Genomic DNA, 22465 nt, shown 5'->3' on the forward strand with positions numbered 1-22465 from the left:
CAGTGCGGCCTCCGGGTCTTCTCCGTTCTCCACGGCTATCCGCAGCACTCGGTTGAGCGTCCTCATCAGGCGCTCCACCTCCCCGTTCGCTTGGGGCCACAGGGGAGTTATTTTCCGGTGTCGGATCGCTAGGTGTGCCAGGTATTCTTGGAACTCCCGTCCCTGGAAAGGGGGCCCGATGTGCGACTTGACTTCTTCAGGCAGCCCCATTGTCGCGAACACTCGGTCTAAGGCCCGCTTGACAGAGGGAAATGCAGTGGATGCCATTACCTCGACAACTGGGAACTTCGAGAAGGAGTCAACGACGACCATCATGTGCCGGCCGTCTGGGAAGCTTCCGAAATCCATGCTGAGATGCGCCCACGGCTTATTGCACACTTCTTCGGTGATCACGGGAGCAGGGGCCGGCCCCCCTCCGGTGATAGTGCAGGCATGACATTGTCAAACCATCTCGTCTGCCTTCGAGTCCATGGCTGGGAACCAGACTTTGTCCCGAAGCCGGGCTTTGGTCTTGGCCATTCCCTGGTGACCCACGTGCGCCAGCGCAAGGATTCTGTCCTGGAGGCGTTCCGGGACCACGATGAGGCGGCCTCTTAGGATTACTCCTTCCTCTCCCATGCTGAGCTCACTCCGGACATGCCACAGTTGCTGTCGAGCGTGGCTGACCTCTGGTCGCAGGGCGCGGGCCCCATCCATGAAGCGGGCACACCCATTGCTGTCCAGAGCCCTGCGGACGAGAGTGAGAGTGGGGTCTTCCCGAGTGGCTTGACCGATCTCCACCAGCGTCATGGCCTTGGGGCACGCGCTTTGCGTGATCATGCTAACAAACGCTTCCCTGCCGCAGGTGTCTTCTGGCGTGGCAGACGATGGGGTTGTCACTGGGTGACGGGATAGATAGTCCACGGGGTTGTGGGCCCCAGGCCGATAAAGTACCTTAAAGTTATATGCCTGAAGCTGCACGGCCCACCGTTCGATCCTTGGCGGCACCAGCCTTGCCAGCCCGGTGAACAGGGGAATGAGCGGCTTGTGATCCGTGACGACAGTAAAGTCTTGTCCGCACAGATATAGGTGGAAGTGCTGGCAGGCCCACCTGATGGCCAGCGCTTCTCTTTCGATCTGGGCATACCTTGTTTCAGTGTCCGTGAGGGCCTTGCTGACATACGCGACTGGCTTCCACACTTCATGACTATGCTCCTGCAGGAGGACAGCCCCGAGGCCCACCGGGCTAGCATCCACCACTAACTCCGTTTTCTTTTGAGGGTGAAAGTACGCCATTATTGTCTTGTCGAGGAGCCCCTCCTTGATCTCCCGAACGGCCTTGTTAGCTTCCGGTGTCCATTCCCAAGGATTATCGTGGCGCGTGAGAGCGCGTAGAGGCTCTGACATGGCGGCCAAGTTGGGGATGAAGCGCCCGCAGTATGTAGCCATCCCAAGGAAACTTCTCACTTCCATGGGACTGCGGGCGTGTGAGTGGCTCTGATGGCCTCGGCCTTCTTTGGGTCTACCAGAAGCCCTTCCCGAGTGAAGGTGTATCCAAAGAAGTCAACACTGTCCTGGTAGAAGGAGCATTTAGCCTTATGCAGTGTCAAACCACATTCTGCCAGTCTCTTTAGCGTGACCTTGAGGCGAGAGTGGTGTTCCTCTAGCGTGTTGGAGAAAACCAGGATATCATCGCTGAGGTTGATTACCCCTTGCAGCCCGGACAGGGTCACCTGGATTGCGTTTTGGAAAACCTCGGCCGCTGAGGAGACTCCGAAGCTTAGCCTCTTATACCTCCGGAGGCCGACATGAGTCGAGAATGTGGTAATGTACCGGCTACTCGGGTCTAGCTCCAGCTGGTGATAGCCGGCATTTAGGTCCAGCTTCGAAAACCATTTCGCCCGATTGAGGTCTGCCACGATGTCGTCCATCATAGGGGTGATGTGCCGCTCCCTCTTCACTGCGGTGTTGGGCAGCCGCATATCCACACAGAGTCTGATGGCCCCCGGTTGCTTAGGCTTGGGCGCCTAGACCAGCGGGGTCACCCAGGGAGTGGGGCCGGACACCTACTCGATAACATCCAGCTCTTCGAGCTTTTGCAGCTCCTCTTCCACCTGGGGACGTAAATTGAATGGCACCCTCCGGTGCCTCAGGGCTACCGGCCGTACAGACTGGTCTATGTGCAGCTTGAATCTCTTGCCTTTGAGCTTCCCCAAACCGGTGAAGAGTGTAGGGAACTCGTTGAGGATGTCTTCAGCGTGTGACTCGTGAATCTGGTTTGCGAAAAACACTAGGCCTAGGTCTTCTGCTGTGTGACAGCTGAGCAGAGTCCCCTTTTTGCCTTCCGTGACATGAAACTGTGTCTGAGTTGAGTACTCTCCGCTGGCGATGGTAGTGCTGATGACGCCACAGAGGGGAAGAGGATCCGTCCCTCCATACGTGTATATGCGCACCCGGGACGGCGTGAGGGGGGGTCACGGCGACAGCTGGTCATATTGCTCAGAGTCCATCACATTGACCGAGGCCCCCGTGTCTATGAGGGCTTGCACCTTCGTGTCTCCCTCCGAAACTGAACACATGGGCGGCGGCCTTCGCTGGGAGCCTGTCCGGCTGACATACGATACCACAAAGGCCTCGTCTTCTTCGTCTTCATATATCGGGGACCGCGGCTGGGGCTGGCAGTCCTGGTTCGGCATCGGATCTTCCTGAGAGATCTGGCGCACCTGGTGTGACCCAAACCTGGATCTCGACGACGTTTGTCGGAATCGCCCACCCCGGCACACTCGGGCATAGTGATTCATCCTTCCGCAGCGGGAGCACGCCTTCCCTTTTGCCCCACAGACGGCTGTTGCCGGGTGGTCATCTCCGCAGTACCCACACGACCCTCCTGGTGTGGGCTTCGGCGCTTGCCGGGGCACAGCGGGACGTCGCTGGATCATCTCCACCTTTTCTTCCTTGATGGGTGCGCTCTTGAACCCCGACCCCGTAGCCACGGGTGCGTGCAGGGCCGCCTCCATTTCTTCCGCCCGGGCATCCGACAACTCATGCGACCGGGCAAGCACCAGGATCTCTTCCAGCGAGATTCCTGGCTGCCGGAGGATCAACTTGCGTAGGAGCTTGGAGCGACAGCCTAAGATAATCTGGTCCCTTATCTCCACTCTTTGGTCCGCGAAGGGGCACGTGCTGGCCAGCCGGCGCAGCCGCGCGTAGAACATATCGACGGATTCTGTGTCGGTCTGCCACGCCCTCCGGAACTTAAACTTCTCGAAATCCGGGTTGAGTTGTGGATCAAAAGGTGCGTTCAGCGCAGCAACCGCTGCATCGTAGTCATACTCAATTCCGGTGTTGGGAAGGGTGTCGAATAAATCGTAGATTTCGGCCCCGCCATAGTAAATGAGTAGCGACCGCTTAACTGTCCCATTGGTCTCCCGCATTCCTTTGAAATAGTGGTTTAGTCGCCCTACCCAAGCTTTCCACCTGGGCGCCGCTGTAGCCGGATCCGAGGGCTCGCTAAACGGTGGCAGTGGTGCTACTGCGGTGTGTGTGACCATTGGTGGCAGTGGTGGATTGTTGCCGATGCCTTTATTGACCCCTCCTGCTTGCTGTGCGCCTGCACCTCCAGCAGCGCCTGCACCTCCCGCAGCGCCTGCACCTCCCGCAGGCCTCGTGGACATCGTGCGGCTGTACTGGGCGTGGCTGCGGTATCACCACCGCGTGTTCGGCTAAGGGTAGTCTTTTCCCCACCTAGTTGGGTGGCCTTGCCAATGCTTATTGTACTGATCCCTTGCTTGGGACTCTTGTTGCCCCCACTTGCTGGTTTTGCCAATGCTTGTTACTCTTTATTTCCCCTTATTCACTGTCCACACTGGTCTGGCTTTGCCAGTGCTTGTTGTTATCCCCTTTCTCCTCCTTTCCTTTTTTTTCTGTTGAAACTGCTTTATTGTTCACTTCCCCTGCTCACTTGTGGGCCTATTGGCTTTGTTGTGGCCCAAACTTGCTTCACTCGGAGCGAGCGAGCAAACCGGCAGGCAGGCCCAGGACAGCTGCGGAAAGGCCCCTTATCTGGAGATCCGCCGAGGCAGCAGGGAGCCAGCACGGGAAGAAGCGCTTCCTCGAATCCCCGCGCTGGGGGCAGGAGAACCAGGGGAGGATGCGGAGGCGTCCGGGCAGCCACTCACCCCACAGACGGCGCGCAGCGCCACCGCCCACAGATTCCTCACCGGCAGCATGCGGGTGGGCTCCGTGACTTCACAGCAGCGCCAGGTGAGCGCCAGGGGCAGGGGCGTTGCGGGTGGGCTCCGCACCCTCCGCGCAAGCCGGTCCTTATGTGATGCACGCGAGGGCGCAACCGGCCTCGTCACCAGTGTAGCGCGGCGCGGCCTGGTGTCGCAGTTACTACTATCACGTTATAGTAAAGGACACGCACACACCAGCGTACCGTTCTGGGCTAGAAGACCACGTGCGGTCTCGCCCACGTTTATTTATCCCCTCGGGACGAGCCCGCCCCGAGGGGTGTGGGGATGCATCTACAGAGATACATTGTCCGAGAGAGTCCGGATGGCTCTCTACACAACCCAGCCCGGGCCCAGCTGCTGGGTCCGGATCAATGGACATCAGCGAGCGCCACCATCTTAGGAGCCAGGCAGGACCAGCCACGTCAGCCTCCAGCTCCCCGGCATTCACCGACCTCTGACCACAGGGAGGAACAGGCCTCATCGGAGGAGTCACCACTGGGGCTGGGACAACATATCTCAGGCCTTACCCCACTCCTTCACAGTTTGTGGGCTCCACCCCTATCTAAAGCCGATAAATACCAGGCTCTAGTGCCGCAAGTGTGCAAGGGAAAGGGCCTTTAATGGTGGCAAGAGTGGTCCTGATAATGGTGGCCTCTCAAGTCCTGTTACACTTCATTCTTCTCGGACACGCTGGTCAGATTGATCAATGGGTGCAAACCAAGACTACAGCTCCCAGAATGCACTTGGTTGTAAAATAGTTGCCCAGGGCTTGAAAGATAGGGTGCCACTGACACTGGAATCCAGAAGTACCTGTGGCCAACACATGGCCAACGGTCCACGTCATTCTCCCTCTCTGTGGTTATTTACAGATATCCGTTGTGCTCCTATTTAAAGGGTTCCTGCCATATGCAGAGGGCTCCCTCTACAGGCTCAGGGGGCTCCCTCTACGGGCACAGGGGGATCCCTCTACAAGCTCACAGAGGGTTCTGCCACAGGCACAAGGCTCCCTGTACAGGCACAGGGGTCTCCCTCTACAGGGACAGAGGGCTCTGCCAAAGGCAGGCACAGGGTTCCCACTACAGGCAAAGAGGATTCCCTCTAAAGGCTCACACAGAACTCTACCACAGGCAGGCACATGGTTCCCATTACAAGCACAGACGGCTCCCTCTACAGGTGCACAGAGGGCTCCGCCACAGTCCCTCTACAGACACAGAGGGCTCCCTCTACAGGTGCACAGAGGGCTCCGCCACAAACAGGCACCATTCCCTCTACAAGCACACATCTACAGGTGCACAGAGGGCTCTGCCACAGGCCCTTTACAGGCACAGAGGGCTCCCTCTACACTGGCACTAAGGGCTCCGCCAAAGGCAAGCACAGGGTTCCCTGTACAGGCACAGATGGCTCCATCTACAGGTGCACAGATGGCTCTGCCACAGGAAGGCACAGGATTCCCTTTACAGGCACAGAGGGCTCCCTCTACAGGAACCCACAGGGCTCTGCCACAGGCAGGCATAGGATTCCCATCAGAGACACAGACGGCTGCCTCTACATGCACACACAGGGCTCTGCCACAGGCAGGCACAGTATTCCCTTTACAGGCACAGAGGGCTCCCTCTACAGGCACACACAGGGCTCTGCCACAGGCAGGCACAGAATTCCCTTTACAGGCACAGAGGGCTCCCTCTACAGGCACACACAGGGCTCTGCCACAGGCAGGCACAGAATTCCCTTTACAGGCACAGAGGGCTCCCTCTACAGGCACACACAGGGCTCTGCCACAGGCAGGCACAGGATTCCCTTTACAGGCACAGAGGGCTCCCTCCAAAGGCTCACACAGGGCTCTGCCAAAGGCAGGCACAGGATTCACATCAGAGGCACTGAGGGCTTCTGCCAGAAGGAAGCACAGGGTTAGGGGTGGGCGTAATTCGCGTAATCGCGTTATGCAAATCTCCGCGAAACGGTAAAAAATCTCCGCGAACACGCAGAAATTCCGCGAACACGCGGAATTGCTTGTTCGCGATACTTTTTTCCTGTTCGCGATCGCTGTTTGCGTGCTCGGGGTGAAATATCTCGCGAACACGCATATTGAGAACGCGAACAAGCAAAAAATTTCGCGAAGTCGCGGAACCCAGATTTTTGGGCAATTTCGCGTTCTCCGCGGAACGCGAAATTCCGCAAATTCCGCAGAGAACGCGAACGGGACGGAATTTACCGCCCAGGCCTACACATTTGTGTGGGGTAGCCTGTGTCCAGGGAGGAGTTGAAAGCTCCAGTAGTTGTCATTAATTAGGAAGGTGTGTGCTTGCGAATAAAAGTGATCAGGGGCGTGGAAAGGACACTCAATAACCAGGGTGGAGGAGGCGGAGAGACGTGAATTCTGAGCCCGGCTTCTCCCGGGCAGCGGGGAGAGGGCAGCTGCACCCCTTGGATGGAGGAGGACCCCGAGAAACACCGCCATGCCTTGCTCAAACAAGGGGAGAAGAACGAGATGGTAAGACCGCGCGCCTCTGCCGTAGTCTAGGCGCTGTTTCACTCTCTGCCTCTTTTGGCGCCGTAGTCCAGGCGCTGTTTCACACTCTGCCTCTTTTGGCGCCGTAGTCTAGGCGCTGTTTCACTCTCTGCCTCTTTTGGCGCTCTAGTCTAGGCGCTGTTTCACTCTCTGCCTCTTTTGGCGCCGTAGTCTAGGCGCTGTTTCACTCTCTGCCTCTTTTGGCGCCGTAGTCCAGGCGCTGTTTCACACTCTCTGCCTCTTTTGGCGCCGTAGTCTAGGCGCTGTTTCACACTCTCTGCCTCTTGTGGCGCCGTAGTCCAGGCGCTGTTTCACACTCTCTGCCTCTTTTGGCGCCGTAGTCCAGGCGCTGTTTCACTCTATCTGCCTCTTTTGGCGCCCTAGTCTAGGCGCTGTTTCACACTCCCTGCCTCTTTTGGCGCCCTAGTCTAGGCGCTAGTCTAGGCGCTGTTTCACACTCCCTGACTCTTTTGGCGCCGTAGTCTAGGCGCTGTTTCACTCTCTGCCTCTTTTGGTGCCGTAGTCTAGGCGCTGTTTCACACTCTCTGCCTCTTTTGGCGCCGTAGTCCAGGCGCTGTTTCACACTCTCTGCCTCTTTTGGCGCCGTAGTCCAGGCGCTGTTTCACTCTATCTGCCTCTTTTGGCGCCGTAGTCTAGGCGCTGTTTCACACTCTCTGCCTCTTTTGGCGCCCTAGTCTAGGCGCTGTTTCACACTCTCTGCCTCTTTTTGCGCCGTAGTCTAGGTGCTGTTTCACACTCCCTGCCTCTTTTGGCGCCGTAGTCTAGGCGCTGTTTCACTCTCTTCCTCTTTTGGCGCCGTAGTCTAGGCGCTGTTTCACACTCTCTGCCTCTTTTGGCGCCGTAGTCTAGGCGCTGTTTCACACTCTCTGCCTCTTTTGGCGCCCTAGTCTAGGCGCTGTTTCACACTCTCTGCCTCTTTTGGCGCCGTAGTCTAGGCGCTGTTTCACACTCTCTGCCTCTTTTGGCGCCGTAGTCCAGGCGCTGTTTCACACTCTCTGCCTCTTTTGGCGCCGTAGTCCAGGCGCTGTTTCACTCTATCTCCCTTTTTTGGCGCCCTAGTCTAGGCGCTGTTTCACACTCCCTGCCTCTTTTGGCGCCTTAGTCTATGCGCTGTTTCACACTCTCTGCCTCTTTTTGCGCCGCAGTCTAGGCGCTGTTTCACACTCCCTGCCTCTTTTGGCGCCGTAGTCTAGGCGCTGTTTCACACTCTCTGCCTCTTTTGGCGCCGTAGTCTAGGCGCTGTTTCACTCTCTGCCTCTTTTGGCGCTCTAGTCTAGGCGCTGTTTCACACTCTCCCCTCTTACGGTGCTAGAACATTCTCACAGGTTTCACCTGTTTCATCTGATGCTCTGCTAGGGAGGCGCCAACATTTTTGAAGATTCTTTCGAAAGAGGTTATTTTTATAGCTCACAATCAGGAGCTGTTAGGCGCTTTCAGGCAAGGTATACTGCTCAATAAATTTTCCTGTAGAGTTCTAAAGCTTGAATTCAGTTTACTTCTAAACGCTCTCTAACGGCACGTACAGGAACGGTGGCTCCGAGGAATAAAGTGAGCTGCCCAGGATCCCAGAGATGTCAGATGGTGATACATACTGTAGGAAAGACAGTCAACAAAGCACACTGTCTTCATAAACACATTTATTTGTGTTCTAATAACTTGAAAGAGAAAACGCTCACTCTAAAGTTTCTTTATCTTGGGGAGGGGGGAGGGGGGGGGAGTGAGAGTTCCCAGCTGGGGGTTCGCGTTGATCCACGCTCCATAGTTTGGTATTTAGTGGAAAAACGGTTCTCGCACTGGTGACCCCAGCGGTAATCATGCCACTAATCTTTTACTTATATCGATGAAATATAGGGGTGCCAGTTGACTCACAGCCATGAGGGACCCCTGGACTTGCCTGTAAGAAATGCTAGATTTCAGACGTGTGAGTCTAATATTTCAATTAAAATGAACACGAAGAGTCTTTCCAAGAAATATCTCTTTATTGAGTTAGCCATGTTAAACCGCACAATACACACATGTGCATCCCATGTCCTGTAGTGCCTCATCCCTCCAGGTGAGTCTGGAGTGAGGGAGAGTCCGTCCTCTCGTCGCCAGTCTCTTGGTCACTGGGAAGAGGGCGAGGCAGGACTTGTCCCAATGAAGTCTGAGGCCAGAATGTCCCCAAACCCGTCCTTCCACTCCACTAGCGCTAAGAAGCGACTCTCGTGTGTCGCGGAGGTACAGGAGTGCATCGCCTGCGTACAGCGAAACAATGTATGTAGGAAAGTGCGTTACTATGCGGTGAGGCTGGCTGGGCTTCACTATGCAATAATCAGTGACTTGCAGGTCGGGTTCAGTGGAACCCACTGAGGTTAACAGTGAGATGGGTTAACCCACTGAGGTTAAAAGTGAGACGGGTCGGGGGGCGTGGCTTGACCGCCGAAGTGTCATGGCGGATCCTGTTTGAGCTCCGCTACGTCGCGGGACTCGGAACCCTATTTCCTCCTGTATTCAAGCAGATTTTCTCTCCGTGGGGACTGTCCTGTTGTTAGGATGCTGCGGTGAGTCCGCTGGCTGCTTTTGTTTGCCGCAACCCACTGCTTCAACGGTTTTCACCGTAGCGGCGTTTCTCTCTCCTCAGAGATGAGAGCGGCCGCCATTTTGATGCGTTTCCTCACGGCGCTCGCATCCCCCTCACGAATTGTTATCAACCTAGGCTGTCCTCTGCTATGTACCTATTCTGTGCCCCTAATATGAGCTACTCCAAATACGGGGCATGATTACTGGCATGTCAGCGTTCTCTGCTACAACAATGCATTGCCTTGCCATATGTTGCGGATTATGTGCTTCTCCTCTCCTGCGCTGGACAGCTTGACCTACTATCCCTAATTGCCTCTACTTCTGTGAGGTGATTTCTACATACCGCTGCTGGGCTACTTTCAAGTTCGATATGGCTCTATTGGTTTCTATGACTGTGTCCATCCTGGGATAGATTTTATCTTCCTGGAATTGCGGACTACATCCATATTCAACTAGCTCTTCTTGATTTGACGTAATATCCCGGTTGGTGTGGTGTGTCCTCGTTGCTCCAGTACTGTGCCGTCAAGCTCTTTCATCTCCTTGGTGATTTTTATACCCTTGGGTGTCCGCCTTTCTGTTTCTAAAAGATGGCTAGTGATTCCCATGTGTCCAGGCCATCGGTCTCTGGTACGAAACCGAAAAGGCACAAAAACGATCCACCTTCACCAATCCTTTCATCACAGAACCCTGTTCTGGACTCCATTCTGGATGAGGTCCGTGGCCTTCAGCCTTTCATGTCCGCTACCAACGACAGGCTCAAACAAATTGAGGAACGATGGATGGTTATGGAAAGTAAAGTATTAGACCTTGAGCAACGGGTTAGTAACATTCAAGATGTCTCTGTAAAGATTCCTTCCCTCGAGCAAGAAATTCTCAAACTAAAACTCCACACAGAGGATCTTGAAAATCGAAATCGTAGAAATAACCTACGCCTTTTTGGCCTGCCGGAAAATGTTGAAGGGGTTGACCTTGTCTCATTCCTACAAAAATTTCTGCCTGAGCTTCTTGATCTTCAGTCCACATCCAATCCCCTCAACATTCAAAGAGCGCACCGGTTGGGTCGCCTTCAACCATCATCCAACAAACCTCGAGGGATCATAATGTTGTTCCTGGAATTCACAGAGCTTATGCAGGTTTTGAAGGCTGTGAGAATCAAGCGTCGTCTTATTTGGTCTGGCCATAACATTTATATATCTCAAGATGTCTCTACTGCTACTAACGCCAGACGCAAGGAATTCCTCGCTCTTCGACCTCAGCTTCGTCAGCTTAATATTCAATATGGAATTCTTCATCCCTGCCTTTGCAAGATAACTCATGATGGTCGCACACGTTCCTTTGAGGATCCGGAGAAGCTCAAACTTTTTCTTCATAATTTCTCCTCACATGGCATGGCTACTGGTTCTTAAACTTTGGTCATAATGTTGGAATTGTTCCTTTTTTAACTGTTCTGGTTGACTTATTTGTTTCACCCCATTGAGTTTCTGTCTCTCTGTTTGCCTATTGGGCCCATCGCCCATTTATTATTCTCTGCGTCTGCTTTCTATGTATCCGCGTCCTTCGGTGTCACCTCGTTCTCCGCTCTCAGGTTTTCCTTCTCTTTACAGGTCTGGATGTCTTTCCTTGATCTGTTTACTTTTCTCTATTTCTCCCTTTTACTTTTCTCTCCTCCTTCTCTCCTTCTCTCTTTCCTTTCTTTTCCTTCCCTCTATTTCCTCTCAGTTTCACCCTTGTTTTCATGTATAGACTTATCTCTTAAGATTTGGTCATTTTTCTTACTCATTGTAAAATGTCCTTCCTATTTTTATCTTGTCCATTCTGCAGTTTTGTGGCCCTATTACTGTTCGTTCCCCTGCATCCAGAAGTATGGTTAATGTCGTCTCGTGGAATGTTCGTGGTCTGGGTCACCCCGTCAAGCGTCAGAAGGTACTGTCTCACCTTGCTAAACTTAACGCCCAAGTTGCTTTTTTACAGGAAACCCACTGCAATGATAAAGAATCACTTAAGCTTAAACGCCAATGGGTAAATCAGATTGTCTTCTCTCCTGCTATTGATCGTCATGGTGGTGTCGCTATTTTATTTCACAGGTCTATTAATGCACAGATTATATCATCTGAGTGTGACCCAAATGGTCGGTGGGTACTTGTTGAGGTTCTCATTAATAAAAGACAAGTGACTTTCTTCAATATTTACGGGCCTGTCAAGCCAGACACTGAATTTTGGCAATCTATAAAATTGAAACTATTGTCAATTTCCACTTCTGACATTGTGGTTGGGGGTGATTTTAACAATTGGTTGGACCCGTTCACTGATAGGCAATCCAAGTGCAAATTCAAACCTGACAAAACCCACAAATCATTTCAAACAGCCATCTCTTCTCGCCCACTTTTTGACACCTGGAAAACATGTAACCCTGATTCCTCCGAATTTACTTTCTTCTCACCTGTACATCATACCAGGTCCCGTATTGATTATATTCTTGTATCCAAACCACTGTTACCATGTCTACAATCCTCTGACATTGGGTCTATCTTTATATCAGATCATGCCCCTGTCTCCACTCATATTGACTTATCTCTTACTACTTGCAAACAGGGCAGATGGCGGTTCAATAATTTCCTTTTATCAGACCCTACTTTTATTTCAGAAGCGACCTCTTTTATTAAGGAATTTTTTTCTTTCAATCATTCTTCAGATACCTCCCTACATAACAATTGGGATGCTTTTAAAGCATCTTTCAGAGCCTTTACTATTGCCTACTCCTCCAAGAAGAAGAAGCTGCTACGCATTAAATATAAAGACACTTTAGCCCACATAAAATAATTAGAACACACGTATTATTCCTCCAAATCTCCCTCATCACTTCAAGACTTAATCAATGCTAAATCCACCCTGAATAAAATAGTAACAAACGATGCTTGCAATGTTCTCCTCAAGATTAAGTCAAAATATCACGGGGGCCAAAATAAAGCTGGGAAACTGCTAGCAAATTATCTAAAAATCAAATCGGAACGTAAAGCCATTGGCCCCATTCACTCAGAAATGGATGATTCTCTCCTCTCGTCCGACGCTGATATTGCTGCCACATTTCAATCATATTACAATCTCTTATACAGGGACACTACCAAGCCCTCTGAAGAAGATTTCGCCTCTTTTTTCCGAGATATACCTAAACCCAATCTTTCCCAAGATAATTTCCAATCCCTTGAAGAAGATATTTCCCTAGCAGAATTAATTGATGCTCTCAAAGCTCTGAAGAAAGCAAAAGCACCTGGCCCTGATGGCTTTTCAATTGAACTGTTTTCTGCTTTCTCTTCAATCTTTGCGCCTAAATTATTGGAACTTTTCAACTCTTTTATTTCTAGCTCCCATGCTGAAGGTTCCTTTCTGGAAGCCCTTATCATTGTGATTCCCAAACCTGACAAAGATCCCTCCTATTGTAAAAACTTCCGTCCCATTTCACTCATTAATTACGATTGTAAAATTTTTGCAAAAATATTGGCCTCTCGTTTAGAAAAAATTGTCCCTTTGCTCATAAATCCAGACCAAGTTGGTTTTGTTAAAGGCCGTTTAGCCTCGGATAATGCCAGAATGTTTTCCAATGTCCTTGCTCTTAGCAAAAACTATCCTTCCCCCCTAGCTGCTGTATCCCTGGACGCTGAAAAGGCCTTTGACCGTGTCAATTGGGAATTTTTAATTCATACTTTGAGATGGTTTGGTTTTGGGCCGAAGTTTATTTCATATGTTAAATTGTTATACACCAACCCTAAAGCATGTATTTTTGTCAATGGTCTTTTTTCCCCTTATTTTTCCCTTCAAAGAGGTACTCGTCAGGGCTGCCCTCTCTCACCATTACTTTTCCTGTTTTGTTTGGAACCATTTTTGGAACGTATCAGAAATAACCCTCTCATTAATGGTTTTCATTTTAAATCTCACCAAATTAAGTTGTCTGCATATGCTGATGATGTTCTTATTTATATGTCTAACCCAGTTTCTTCCCTACCCCCCTTTCTGAAGGAAATCGCTTCATATGCTAAGGTTTCAGGCTACAAATTGAACTTCTCTAAAACGGAGATTTTACCCTTAAATCCCTCATGTTATCAATATATGTTTGAATCATCTAGTTTCACATGGTGTCCTCAAAAAATTAAGTATCTCGGCATTTGGTTTTCCTCTAATATTCGTGATACATTATCTAATAATTTCTCTGCCTTAAAACTTAAAATCAGTAATTTGTTAAATCTCTGGTCCCCCTTGTTCCTTTCTTGGTGGGGTAGACTCGATACAATTAAAATGATGATTGTCCCTCAGATACTGTTTATTCTATCTATGTTACCTTTTAAAATTCCTAAATATTATTTTTCCCAGATTAATTCGTTATGCTCCAAATTTATATGGAATAACAAACATGCACGTATCTCGTTGTCTAAATTGATTCGACCTAAGAATGAAGGGGGGGTGCGATTTCCTGATTTTATTTTATACCATAATGCATTTTTGATTCGTCAATTTTTTGCCTTATCCAAAGACTATGGGGTCCTTCCTCAACCTCCGTGGGTTAAAGTTGAATGCTCATTGTTAAATGACTTTTCAATACGAGATGTTGTTCACATGTCTAACTGTACTTTTATTTCCAAATATCCTATTTTGAAAAATTCTCAAGTTTTGTTAAACTCATTGTTTTGTAAGGAATTGAATCCCTATCAATCCTTTCTAGCGTCATCAATTTGGTTTAACAAGTTCATCAAATTTCGCCACAAATCTTTCTACTACAAACAATGGAAAGAAAAGGGCATTATTTATGTTCATCAACTGATTGTTAATAATGTGCTTCTCTCTTTCCCTCAATTGCAAGAATCTTTTCACCTCCCTGACTCCTGTATCCAGCAATATGATACTTTAGCTCCAATACTTCAGGGGTGCCTCCAGAAATTCCTCCCGCTTCCACTACCTTCTTCCCCTCCTCCTGTCCCCTCACTATTTCAAATTTCTCCTGATGTTACTCCTAGTGCTTCCTTTATCTACAAATCTTTATCTACGCCTATCTGTACACGGATTAAATCTAAGGTGGAACTGGAGTGGGAGCATGACCTCTCTGTGTCCCTATCGGTATCTCAATGGGATAAGTTTTGGCAGAAATTATTTAAGACCTCCAAAGCTGCTCATATCACACAGTCCTTATTTTTCATTTATAATAGAGTCGTTATCACTCCCCTTGTGTTACATAAATTTAACCACTCTGTTACATCAACTTGTTGGTCCTGTTCTAATGCTGAAGGGTCTTTAGCACATTTATTATTCTACTGTCCTAAGGTTTTTACTTTTTGGAATGATATATGGTCAAAATGTTCTTTGATTTTTTCTTACAATGTACACCTTAATATTCAGAATGTATTTTTAGGCACTGTGGCACCGGACCTTGATCTAATGCCTCCTGTTTCACCATTACTGAATTTGTTTCTTGCTGCTGCTTTTAAAGTTATACTCTCTTGTTGGAAGGACAACTCAAAATTGTCCTTTTTTCATTGGTGGAATTACATATGTGATGAACACAGAATTGCCTCTATTCCTCAATCCTCTATTCATTTACAAATTAAATCTGACCTTCTCTGGCTACCTTTTACTTCTTTTCTGTCATCAACACCATAATTTCTATCTTCTCCTAATATTTCCCTATTGTTCTTTACTTCTCTGTCTTCTCCCCTTTCCTTTCCTTTCATTTCTCTCTTTTTCCTTCCTCTTCTTGTCTCTTTTTCCTCCTCTCTTTTATATGAAAATGATTTACCTACTTTAAATATACTTTCTTTCTTTTTTCTGTTTTCTCTACCTTCCTTATTCACCTAGATTATATTCATCGCGTTAATGTATATCACCCTTGTTTTTATCTTCTGTTTTACTGATTTTTGTAAAATTCTTTATTCTTTGCAATATTTGTTATTACTTGGCTCAGTTCATTCTCTGTAATTCCGTGCATTGCTATCTTCAATAAAAATTATTTAACAAGAAAAGTGAGACGGGTCAAGCCACTGAGGTTAACAGGGAGATGGGTCAACCCACTGAGGTTAACAGTGAGATGGGTCAACCCACTGAGGTTAACAGTGAGACGGGTCAACCCTCTGAGGTTAACAGTGAGATGGGTCAACCCACTGAGGTTAACAGTGAGACGGGTCAACCCACTGAGGTTAACAGTGAGACGGGTCAACCCTCTGAGGTTAACAGTGAGATGGGTCAACCCTCTGAGGTTAACAGTGAGACGGGCCAACCCTCTGAGGTTAACAGTGAGATGGGTCAACCCACTGAGGTTAACAGTGAGACGGGTCAACCCACTGAGGTTAAAAGTGAGACGGGTCAACCCACTGAGGTTAACAGGGAGACGGGTCAACCCACTGAGGTTAACAGTGAGATGGGTCAACCCACTGAGGTTAACAGTGAGACGGGTCAACCCACTGAGGTTAACAGTGAGATGGGTCAACCCACTGAGGTTAACAGTGAGACGGGTCAACCCACTGAGGTTAACAGTGAGACGGGTCAACCCTCTGAGGTTAACAGTGAGAGGGGTCAACCCACTGAGGTTAACAGTGAGACGGGCCAACCCTCTGAGGTTAACAGTGAGATGGGTCAACCCACTGAGGTTAACAGTGAAACGGGTCAACCCACTGAGGTTAACAGTGAGACGGGTCAACCCTCTGAGGTTAACAGTGAGATGGGTCAACCCACTGAGGTTAACAGTGAGACGGGCAAACCCTCTGAGGTTAACAGTGAGACGGGCCAACCCTCTGAGGTTAACAGTGAGACGGGCCAACCCTCTGATGTTAACAGTGAGATGGGTCAACCCACTGAGGTTAACAGTGAGATGGGTCAACCCACTGAGGTTAACAGTGAGATGGGTCAACCCACTGAGGTTAACAGTGAGACGGGCCAACCCTCTGAGGTTAACAGTGAGATGGGTCAACCCACTGAGGTTAACAGTGAGATGGGTCAACCCACTGAGGTTAACAGGGAGATGGGTCAAGCAGAAGACAGGGGGCGCCATCTTTCCTTCTTGAAGCCAAGTAGGGCAGAGTGAAGGAGAACCTTTTTGTGAGGTTGCCTTTGTACATGTTCAAAGAAAGAGCACTTTGATAAATACTTTCCTAACACAGGGATATAAAGACGAACTCTCTGACTAGTGAGTAATGCGGTCTAACCTGCAGGCAGCGCTTTGATTTTGGCGGAGCACGATGTTCTGCCAAGAGCAGAAATGAACCTCGAGAGCGACTGTACCCTGTGAGTCATTCAATGTAAACGAGTTCACTTTGGCTTCCTAGAAAGATATGAAGCTCGCTGTATGCACTTTAAGAATATTACTGGGAATATATCACCGATCACAGCATGCTAAAACTAAGGGTGGGCGTAGTTCGCGAAGTAGCACTTTGCGAAGCTACGCAAAGTGAAGTTCGCACTACGCGAGCTACGCGTAGCACTTCACGAACTGCGTAGTAACATGTTCGCACTGTGCAAGATGTTGTTTTCAATGATTGCACAGTGCGGACAAGCACCCGGCACTGTGCAATCATTGAAAATGGCATCTTGCACAGTGCGAACTGGTAGTTTCTCATCGCGAGCGGTCGCGAGCATACGCGACCCCTCGCAATGAGAAACCTGACCTACTCGTGTTGGGAATCTCGCCGGGAGGTTTATTTTCCATGCTCGCGATCGCCAACTTGATGATGCTGATCGCGAACAAGGAAAAAGTCTCGCCGGGATGTCATTTTGCTTGCTCGCGGTCGCCAACTTGACGTTGAGGACCGCGAGCAAGCAAAAAATGACCGCAGCACTACGCAACACTACGCTACGCGTGTTCGCACTGTGCTACCTGCAATTTGCGTAGTGCGAAGTAGGGCGAACTTCGCAAACTACGCGAGCGTAGCGTAGTGCTTCGCCCAGGCCTAGCTAAAACCGCGCCGAGCCGACAAATTCTGTTAGAATTGCACTGTCTGATCTCAAATTGAAGGCTCTTAGGAGCTGCACGACTCTTGTTTCGAAAACAAGACAAACCTTTTATGGCTTTAGATGGGTGTCCCGTGTCCAGATGGTCAGGATCATTTTAAGGAAAGACCAAGAATATAAACGAGTATATACACCAGGAGTGTGCCAACAATGTTCTAATTTAGGCTGTAAAATATAATGCACAGTGGTTGTGCATGGTGTGTAGTCTTCGCCGAGTGCGGCGTTGCATTTGCCAGTTAACACGCAGAGGAGGGACACTTGTAGCTGTGTTGATAGTGCCATTGGGGCAATGGGTGAAGCCAGCTGAAGTGGCCTCCTCACGAGAGCCTGCAACTTATTTTTGTTTTTTATAATTTAAGCACTGCTCGCGCAGCCCTTCATATCCCCCGGTCATACCCAGCCCCGGAAAGGCCCACACTGCCCTTCCCTCACAGTGATTACTGCCAGTCTCACCAAGGCCCGCACACGGCCCTCCACTCATTCGGGGCTCCTTTCTGGACTGCTTTGCATTCTAATGCCATTTGTTGATTTGAAGCGGGGATTAACACAGCTTCTGCTGAGGTCAGGATAAGCACACACACCTGACATCCGACAATCAGTTCCCAGACTCTGGTTGTAAACATACCTCACAGCTCTCTGCCTGGCAGGAGTTCAACACTTTGCTATTTTACCTCATCCCACTCAAATCCTTGATCAGCTGAGAGGTTCTGGGGAAGGAGAGAAATGCGGGGCAGGCAGTCGCGGCCGGCAATGTAGGCGGGGGGGGGGGTGTTGCGGGGGGAAGCGGGACAATAATTAAAATAAAAAACTTACCTTCCCCTGGGTCACGCACCGCCACCTCAGCTCCTGCTTCTCCTGGCCGGGTCCTGTGTCAGGAAGCAGGCTTCCTCCCTCCCGTCCCCAAGCCAATCACAACGCTGCAATGGCAGCATTTTTTTGATTGGTGCGGACGGCTCCCAGTCGGGTGCCTGAAGGGAGGCCATTTTCAGCCTACATAGAGGTAAAGGGAGACTGCGTATGACCAAACAGTCAGAGGCCACAACAGTGGGCAAGCCACTCCCCCCTACCCTCGAGTAGGACCGCCCACCCGCCCGCCCACCCCCAACCAAGCACTTCTTCTCTCTCGCAGTGCATAAAGCAGAAACATAAAATGGCACTTTTACTATTATATGTTTCTGATTCTCACACTTCAAAAAAGCATTCTCACACTTCAAAAAAGCAGTGAGGCGATGCTCCCACGCCCCAATGGAAGAGCCGCCCCTGGATGCATGTGCGCTCTACTCAGCTGACAGCTTGGATGAGACAGAGCTGCACCTTACAGGACGGCACCCCTGTCCTCCAGCCCTGCAGTGTCACTGAGGGGCTTCTGGTCAGTGCAGGCTGAGCAGCAACAGGATGTCTTTATTTCAAATTCCTGTCACGACAAAGAATTGCTTCTGCAGCCCACAGAATTAATAAATTAAACAACCTCCATGGCCTCCTCGACAGTACTCCCCTCTCCTGGTCGTGGGGGTTCCATGATGACCGTACAAGTCATGGTGAGACTGAGAATGGGCACGTGTGTCTAAAGGTGTAGGGCACAGCTCGGAAAGCGTGCCACACCATGACCACTCAGCCTTACTACAATATACAGCTGCAGATGGTCCAGTCTTGCCCCCAGTGCATCACAGCACTGTCTGCAGTGAGTGACCCCACAGTTTCCAGTTACAGAGACCAGGCTGAGTAGCAGCAGGAATGATTTACCCAGCACTCAGTGAATCCGTGAGTAAGATTAAGATAACGTGGTGTTTATTCAAGTTCCTGCTACAGAGAGATCAGAGTTCTCTTGTGCAACTTTTGACTCACTAGTAGCACAGAGGGTTAAAATCCCTGCTGCAAAGAACGTGTATTCTGCATATCACAGAACAATTATTGTATGTGGGCAGCTCATGGAGTTACTACTTTTGTCACATTCTGTGACCTTGTCACCTCCTAACTACCATCAAAGGCATCAGCTGCATGTAAAGTGCATAGTATGACCGGAGTCGCCGTGACTGAGCTGCATGTAAAGTGCATAGTATGACCGGAGTCGCCGCGACTGAGCTGCATGTAAAGTGCATAGTATGACCGGAGTCGCCGCGACTGAGCTGCATGTAAAGTGCATAGTATGACCGGAGTCGCCGCGACTGAGCTACATGTAAAGTGCATAGTATGACCGGAGTCGCCGCGACTGAGCTGCATGTAAAGTGCATAGTATGACCGGAGTCGCCGTGACTGAGCTGCATGTAAAGTGCATAGTATGACCGGAGTCGCCGTGACTGAGCTGCATGTAAAGTGCATAGTATGACCGGAGTCGCCGCGACTGAGCTGCATGTAAAGTGCATAGTATGACCGGAGTCGCCGTGACTGAGCTGCATGTAAAGTGCATAGTATGACCGGAGTCGCCGCGACTGAGCTGCATGTAAAGTGCATAGTATGACCGGAGTCGCCGCGACTGAGCTGCATGTAAAGTGCATAGTATGACCGGAGTCGCCGCGACTGAGCTGCATGTAAAGTGCATAGTATGACCGGAGTCGCCGTGACTGAGCTGCATGTAAAGTGCATAGTATGACCGGAGTCGCCGCGACTGAGCTGCATGTAAAGTGCATAGTATGACCGGAGTCGCCGTGACTGAGCTGCATGTAAAGTGCATAGTATGACCGGAGTCGCCGCGACTGAGCTGCATGTAAAGTGCATAGTATGACCGGAGTCGCCGTGACTGAGCTGCATGTAAAGTGCATAGTATGACCGGAGTCGCCGCGACTGAGCTGCATGTAAAGTGCATAGTATGACCGGAGTCGCCGTGACTGAGCTGGCCTGTACTGTGTCACTCACTCTAGTGCCAAAGTACTTCTAAACAACTCTGCTCACACTTCTGTACTGACTGGGCTCAGCAGTACAGATCTTTGGCTGTTCGTTAGTTGGGGTCCAGGGTCTGCAGCTGTGGCGCACGTCTTCACCAGTTGTTTTACTTCAATAAACCAGCAATTTGGCCTTCATTTATCACTACCAGGCCCTTCTGTGAAGTTTGTGCCCTTCTATTTCTGGTGCTTTGCAGCAGTTTTAGGAGTTTCTTAGAGTTTCTTGTTGCTCAGATAGCTGCAATCTCTGTTATTTATAGGTTTTTCCTCTTCTTCATGTGTGGATTTTACTCGCGAGGAGGTGTCACTCATAGTTGTTGAAATGTCACTCATAATTACACTGAAATTATGAAAATGTCACACACAAGCAATCTGAAACCTTGGCAGCTACGTATAAAGCAGACATCCTGCTTGTGGGCTTCCTGCAGCCAAGCCTCCTGAAAGTTATCCACAGCAGTCGTTGGCTGCCAGATTGTGAGCTGCGCATGGAGAGAAGCCACGACCGCTGCCAGGCTTTGCTGCTTGCAGCTGACATACATATAATGAGGGTGCTGTCCTCGAGTGAAGAGTTGGGTGCAGGGAAGGGCAGAAGTTTCTCCATGCAGACAAACCCTTTGGCTGAAAGCTGTGCCCAGGGCCGGCACCGGGCACTGACCTGGGGTGGGGGCGTCATTTTTCCAAGTATAGCGATCAATTAAAATGTCTAGGTAACTCCTGTGATTAATCGTCTTCCTGGAAAGAGACAGAGGTTTGTTTAGTGGAAGTTTTGACTCATCCAAAGGTAGAGCAGTGGGTTAAAATGCCTGCTGCTAAGAACGTGTACCATGCCGATAACAAAGTGCATGTAATGTAAATAGCAAAAACAACAGTTGATGGACAGAATGCAGAACAATGTCATACATTCACCCCAGTACAGAGATCTGGGCCTAAATCCATCGTTTGTTTGCTCACCATGCCATTCCAGTTTGAACCCAGCCATATGCATATCAGTCTTGACCCTGTGCCTCATGGGAACAGTCCAGCCCGAACTGCCAAGCCAGGTCCTCCCTGGACTGGAAACAAGCATCCTGGGACCGGTTTCGGGGTTTCACCCCTCTTCAGACAGGATAGCTTGATTCCAGTAGCATGGAGATCACGGGAACCACGTCTGGGCATACCCGTCCCACTCGGGGTGACAAATGCAAGAGCAACAGTTGATGGACAGAATGCAGAACAATGTCATACATTCACCCCAGTGCAGAGATCTGGGCCTCAATCCATCCTTGTTTTGCTCACCGTGCCATTCCAGTTTCCAATGCTTGCAATCTTCAACACTCCCTCCATCATCCCCGTTGGTTTTGCTTTGTAATGTAAATAGGTCAGTGGGTCGCTGCTTCTTTTGGTACGTGTTGGTTGCAAGTCAAAATCCTAATATAGAGCATTGAGCTTTTAACTGTCATCAAACAGCTGCGTGTAAACTGCAAGTATTTTGTTAGAGCTATAAGTTTTTTTTCCCAATCTTTCATTATCTTGATCTTACCAAAAGGGTTTATTTGGGTAGAAAAGAATTCTTGTTTTTAAAGAGAACCCCTAAAAATGGTGTTACCTTTTAAATTCTGAATTTGTACTTTTCCACAATAAGCACTCTCTAACTATATTGCCTACCAGTATCAATGATATGTTTCTGCTACACCTTGTGGTCCTGTCTGATGTAACATTTGCTGTTCACTGATTTGCACACCTATGATTGTCTCTGTGCCATGTGTGTGTGATGTAAAGTGCTGTGACACCTTAGACTCGTATGAGTGGTGCTATAAAACTAAATGAATCCGAGAGACAGTGGTTATGGAGACTTGAGGGGCGCTGTTGAAGGGCGGTGGTGAGGGTCTCTGTGGTAGAGGTGGCCATGGGGGGGGCGCCAACAGACATTGTCATTTGTGAAAGGATTGCTGCTCATTGCAGCACCGTCTTGCACTTCAATTAACATAAATATTTTCACAATGGTCCACAGTCAGCCTCAGCCGCAGCCTTTGAAAGAAGTAACTCAGTAAGCCCAAAAGCATGACGTGTGCTTTACATGTCGTGCTTTGGACTTGATGCTTGTCTATTCTTAATGGAGCGCGGCTGCGGGCTAATAGTGGGCCATTGTGAAAATATCTATTTTAATTACAACGCATGACTGTGCAACAAATGGACGCTGTAAGGACTTTTCTAAAACTTTAAGAGATAGCTTTCAGCTGCATAATTCCAGAACAGACACCACACATCTGGATCTCCCCCTCCTTTCATTTCATATGTTAGCTACTTATTCGGAGATG

At 49.6% G+C, this 22465-nt stretch overlaps 1 protein-coding gene across 5 annotated transcripts in view; it reads left to right on the forward strand.

Moving 5' to 3' along the window:
- The first annotated feature begins 3987 nt into the window (after positions 1 to 3987).
- Positions 3988 to 22465, forward strand: part of LOC146788640 (putative cation-transporting ATPase 13A4) — a 106311-nt gene continuing 87833 nt past the window's right edge. For 2 of the 5 annotated variants that reach the window (XM_085635848.1, XM_085635849.1), the window contains exons 1-2: positions 6507 to 6705; positions 11125 to 11226. In XM_085635848.1, the coding sequence (XP_085491974.1) occupies positions 6643 to 6705; positions 11125 to 11226 (165 nt within the window). In that variant the 5' untranslated portion in view covers positions 6507 to 6642. Of the gene's footprint in view, positions 6706 to 11124; positions 11227 to 22465 lie in introns of all 5 variants that reach the window. The other 3 variants (XM_085635851.1, XM_085635847.1, XM_085635850.1) reach the window with 3 other exon arrangements.

This window comes from Triturus cristatus, chromosome 11 (assembly GCF_964204655.1).
Source record: "Triturus cristatus chromosome 11, aTriCri1.1, whole genome shotgun sequence".
NCBI lineage: Eukaryota > Metazoa > Chordata > Amphibia > Caudata > Salamandridae > Triturus > Triturus cristatus.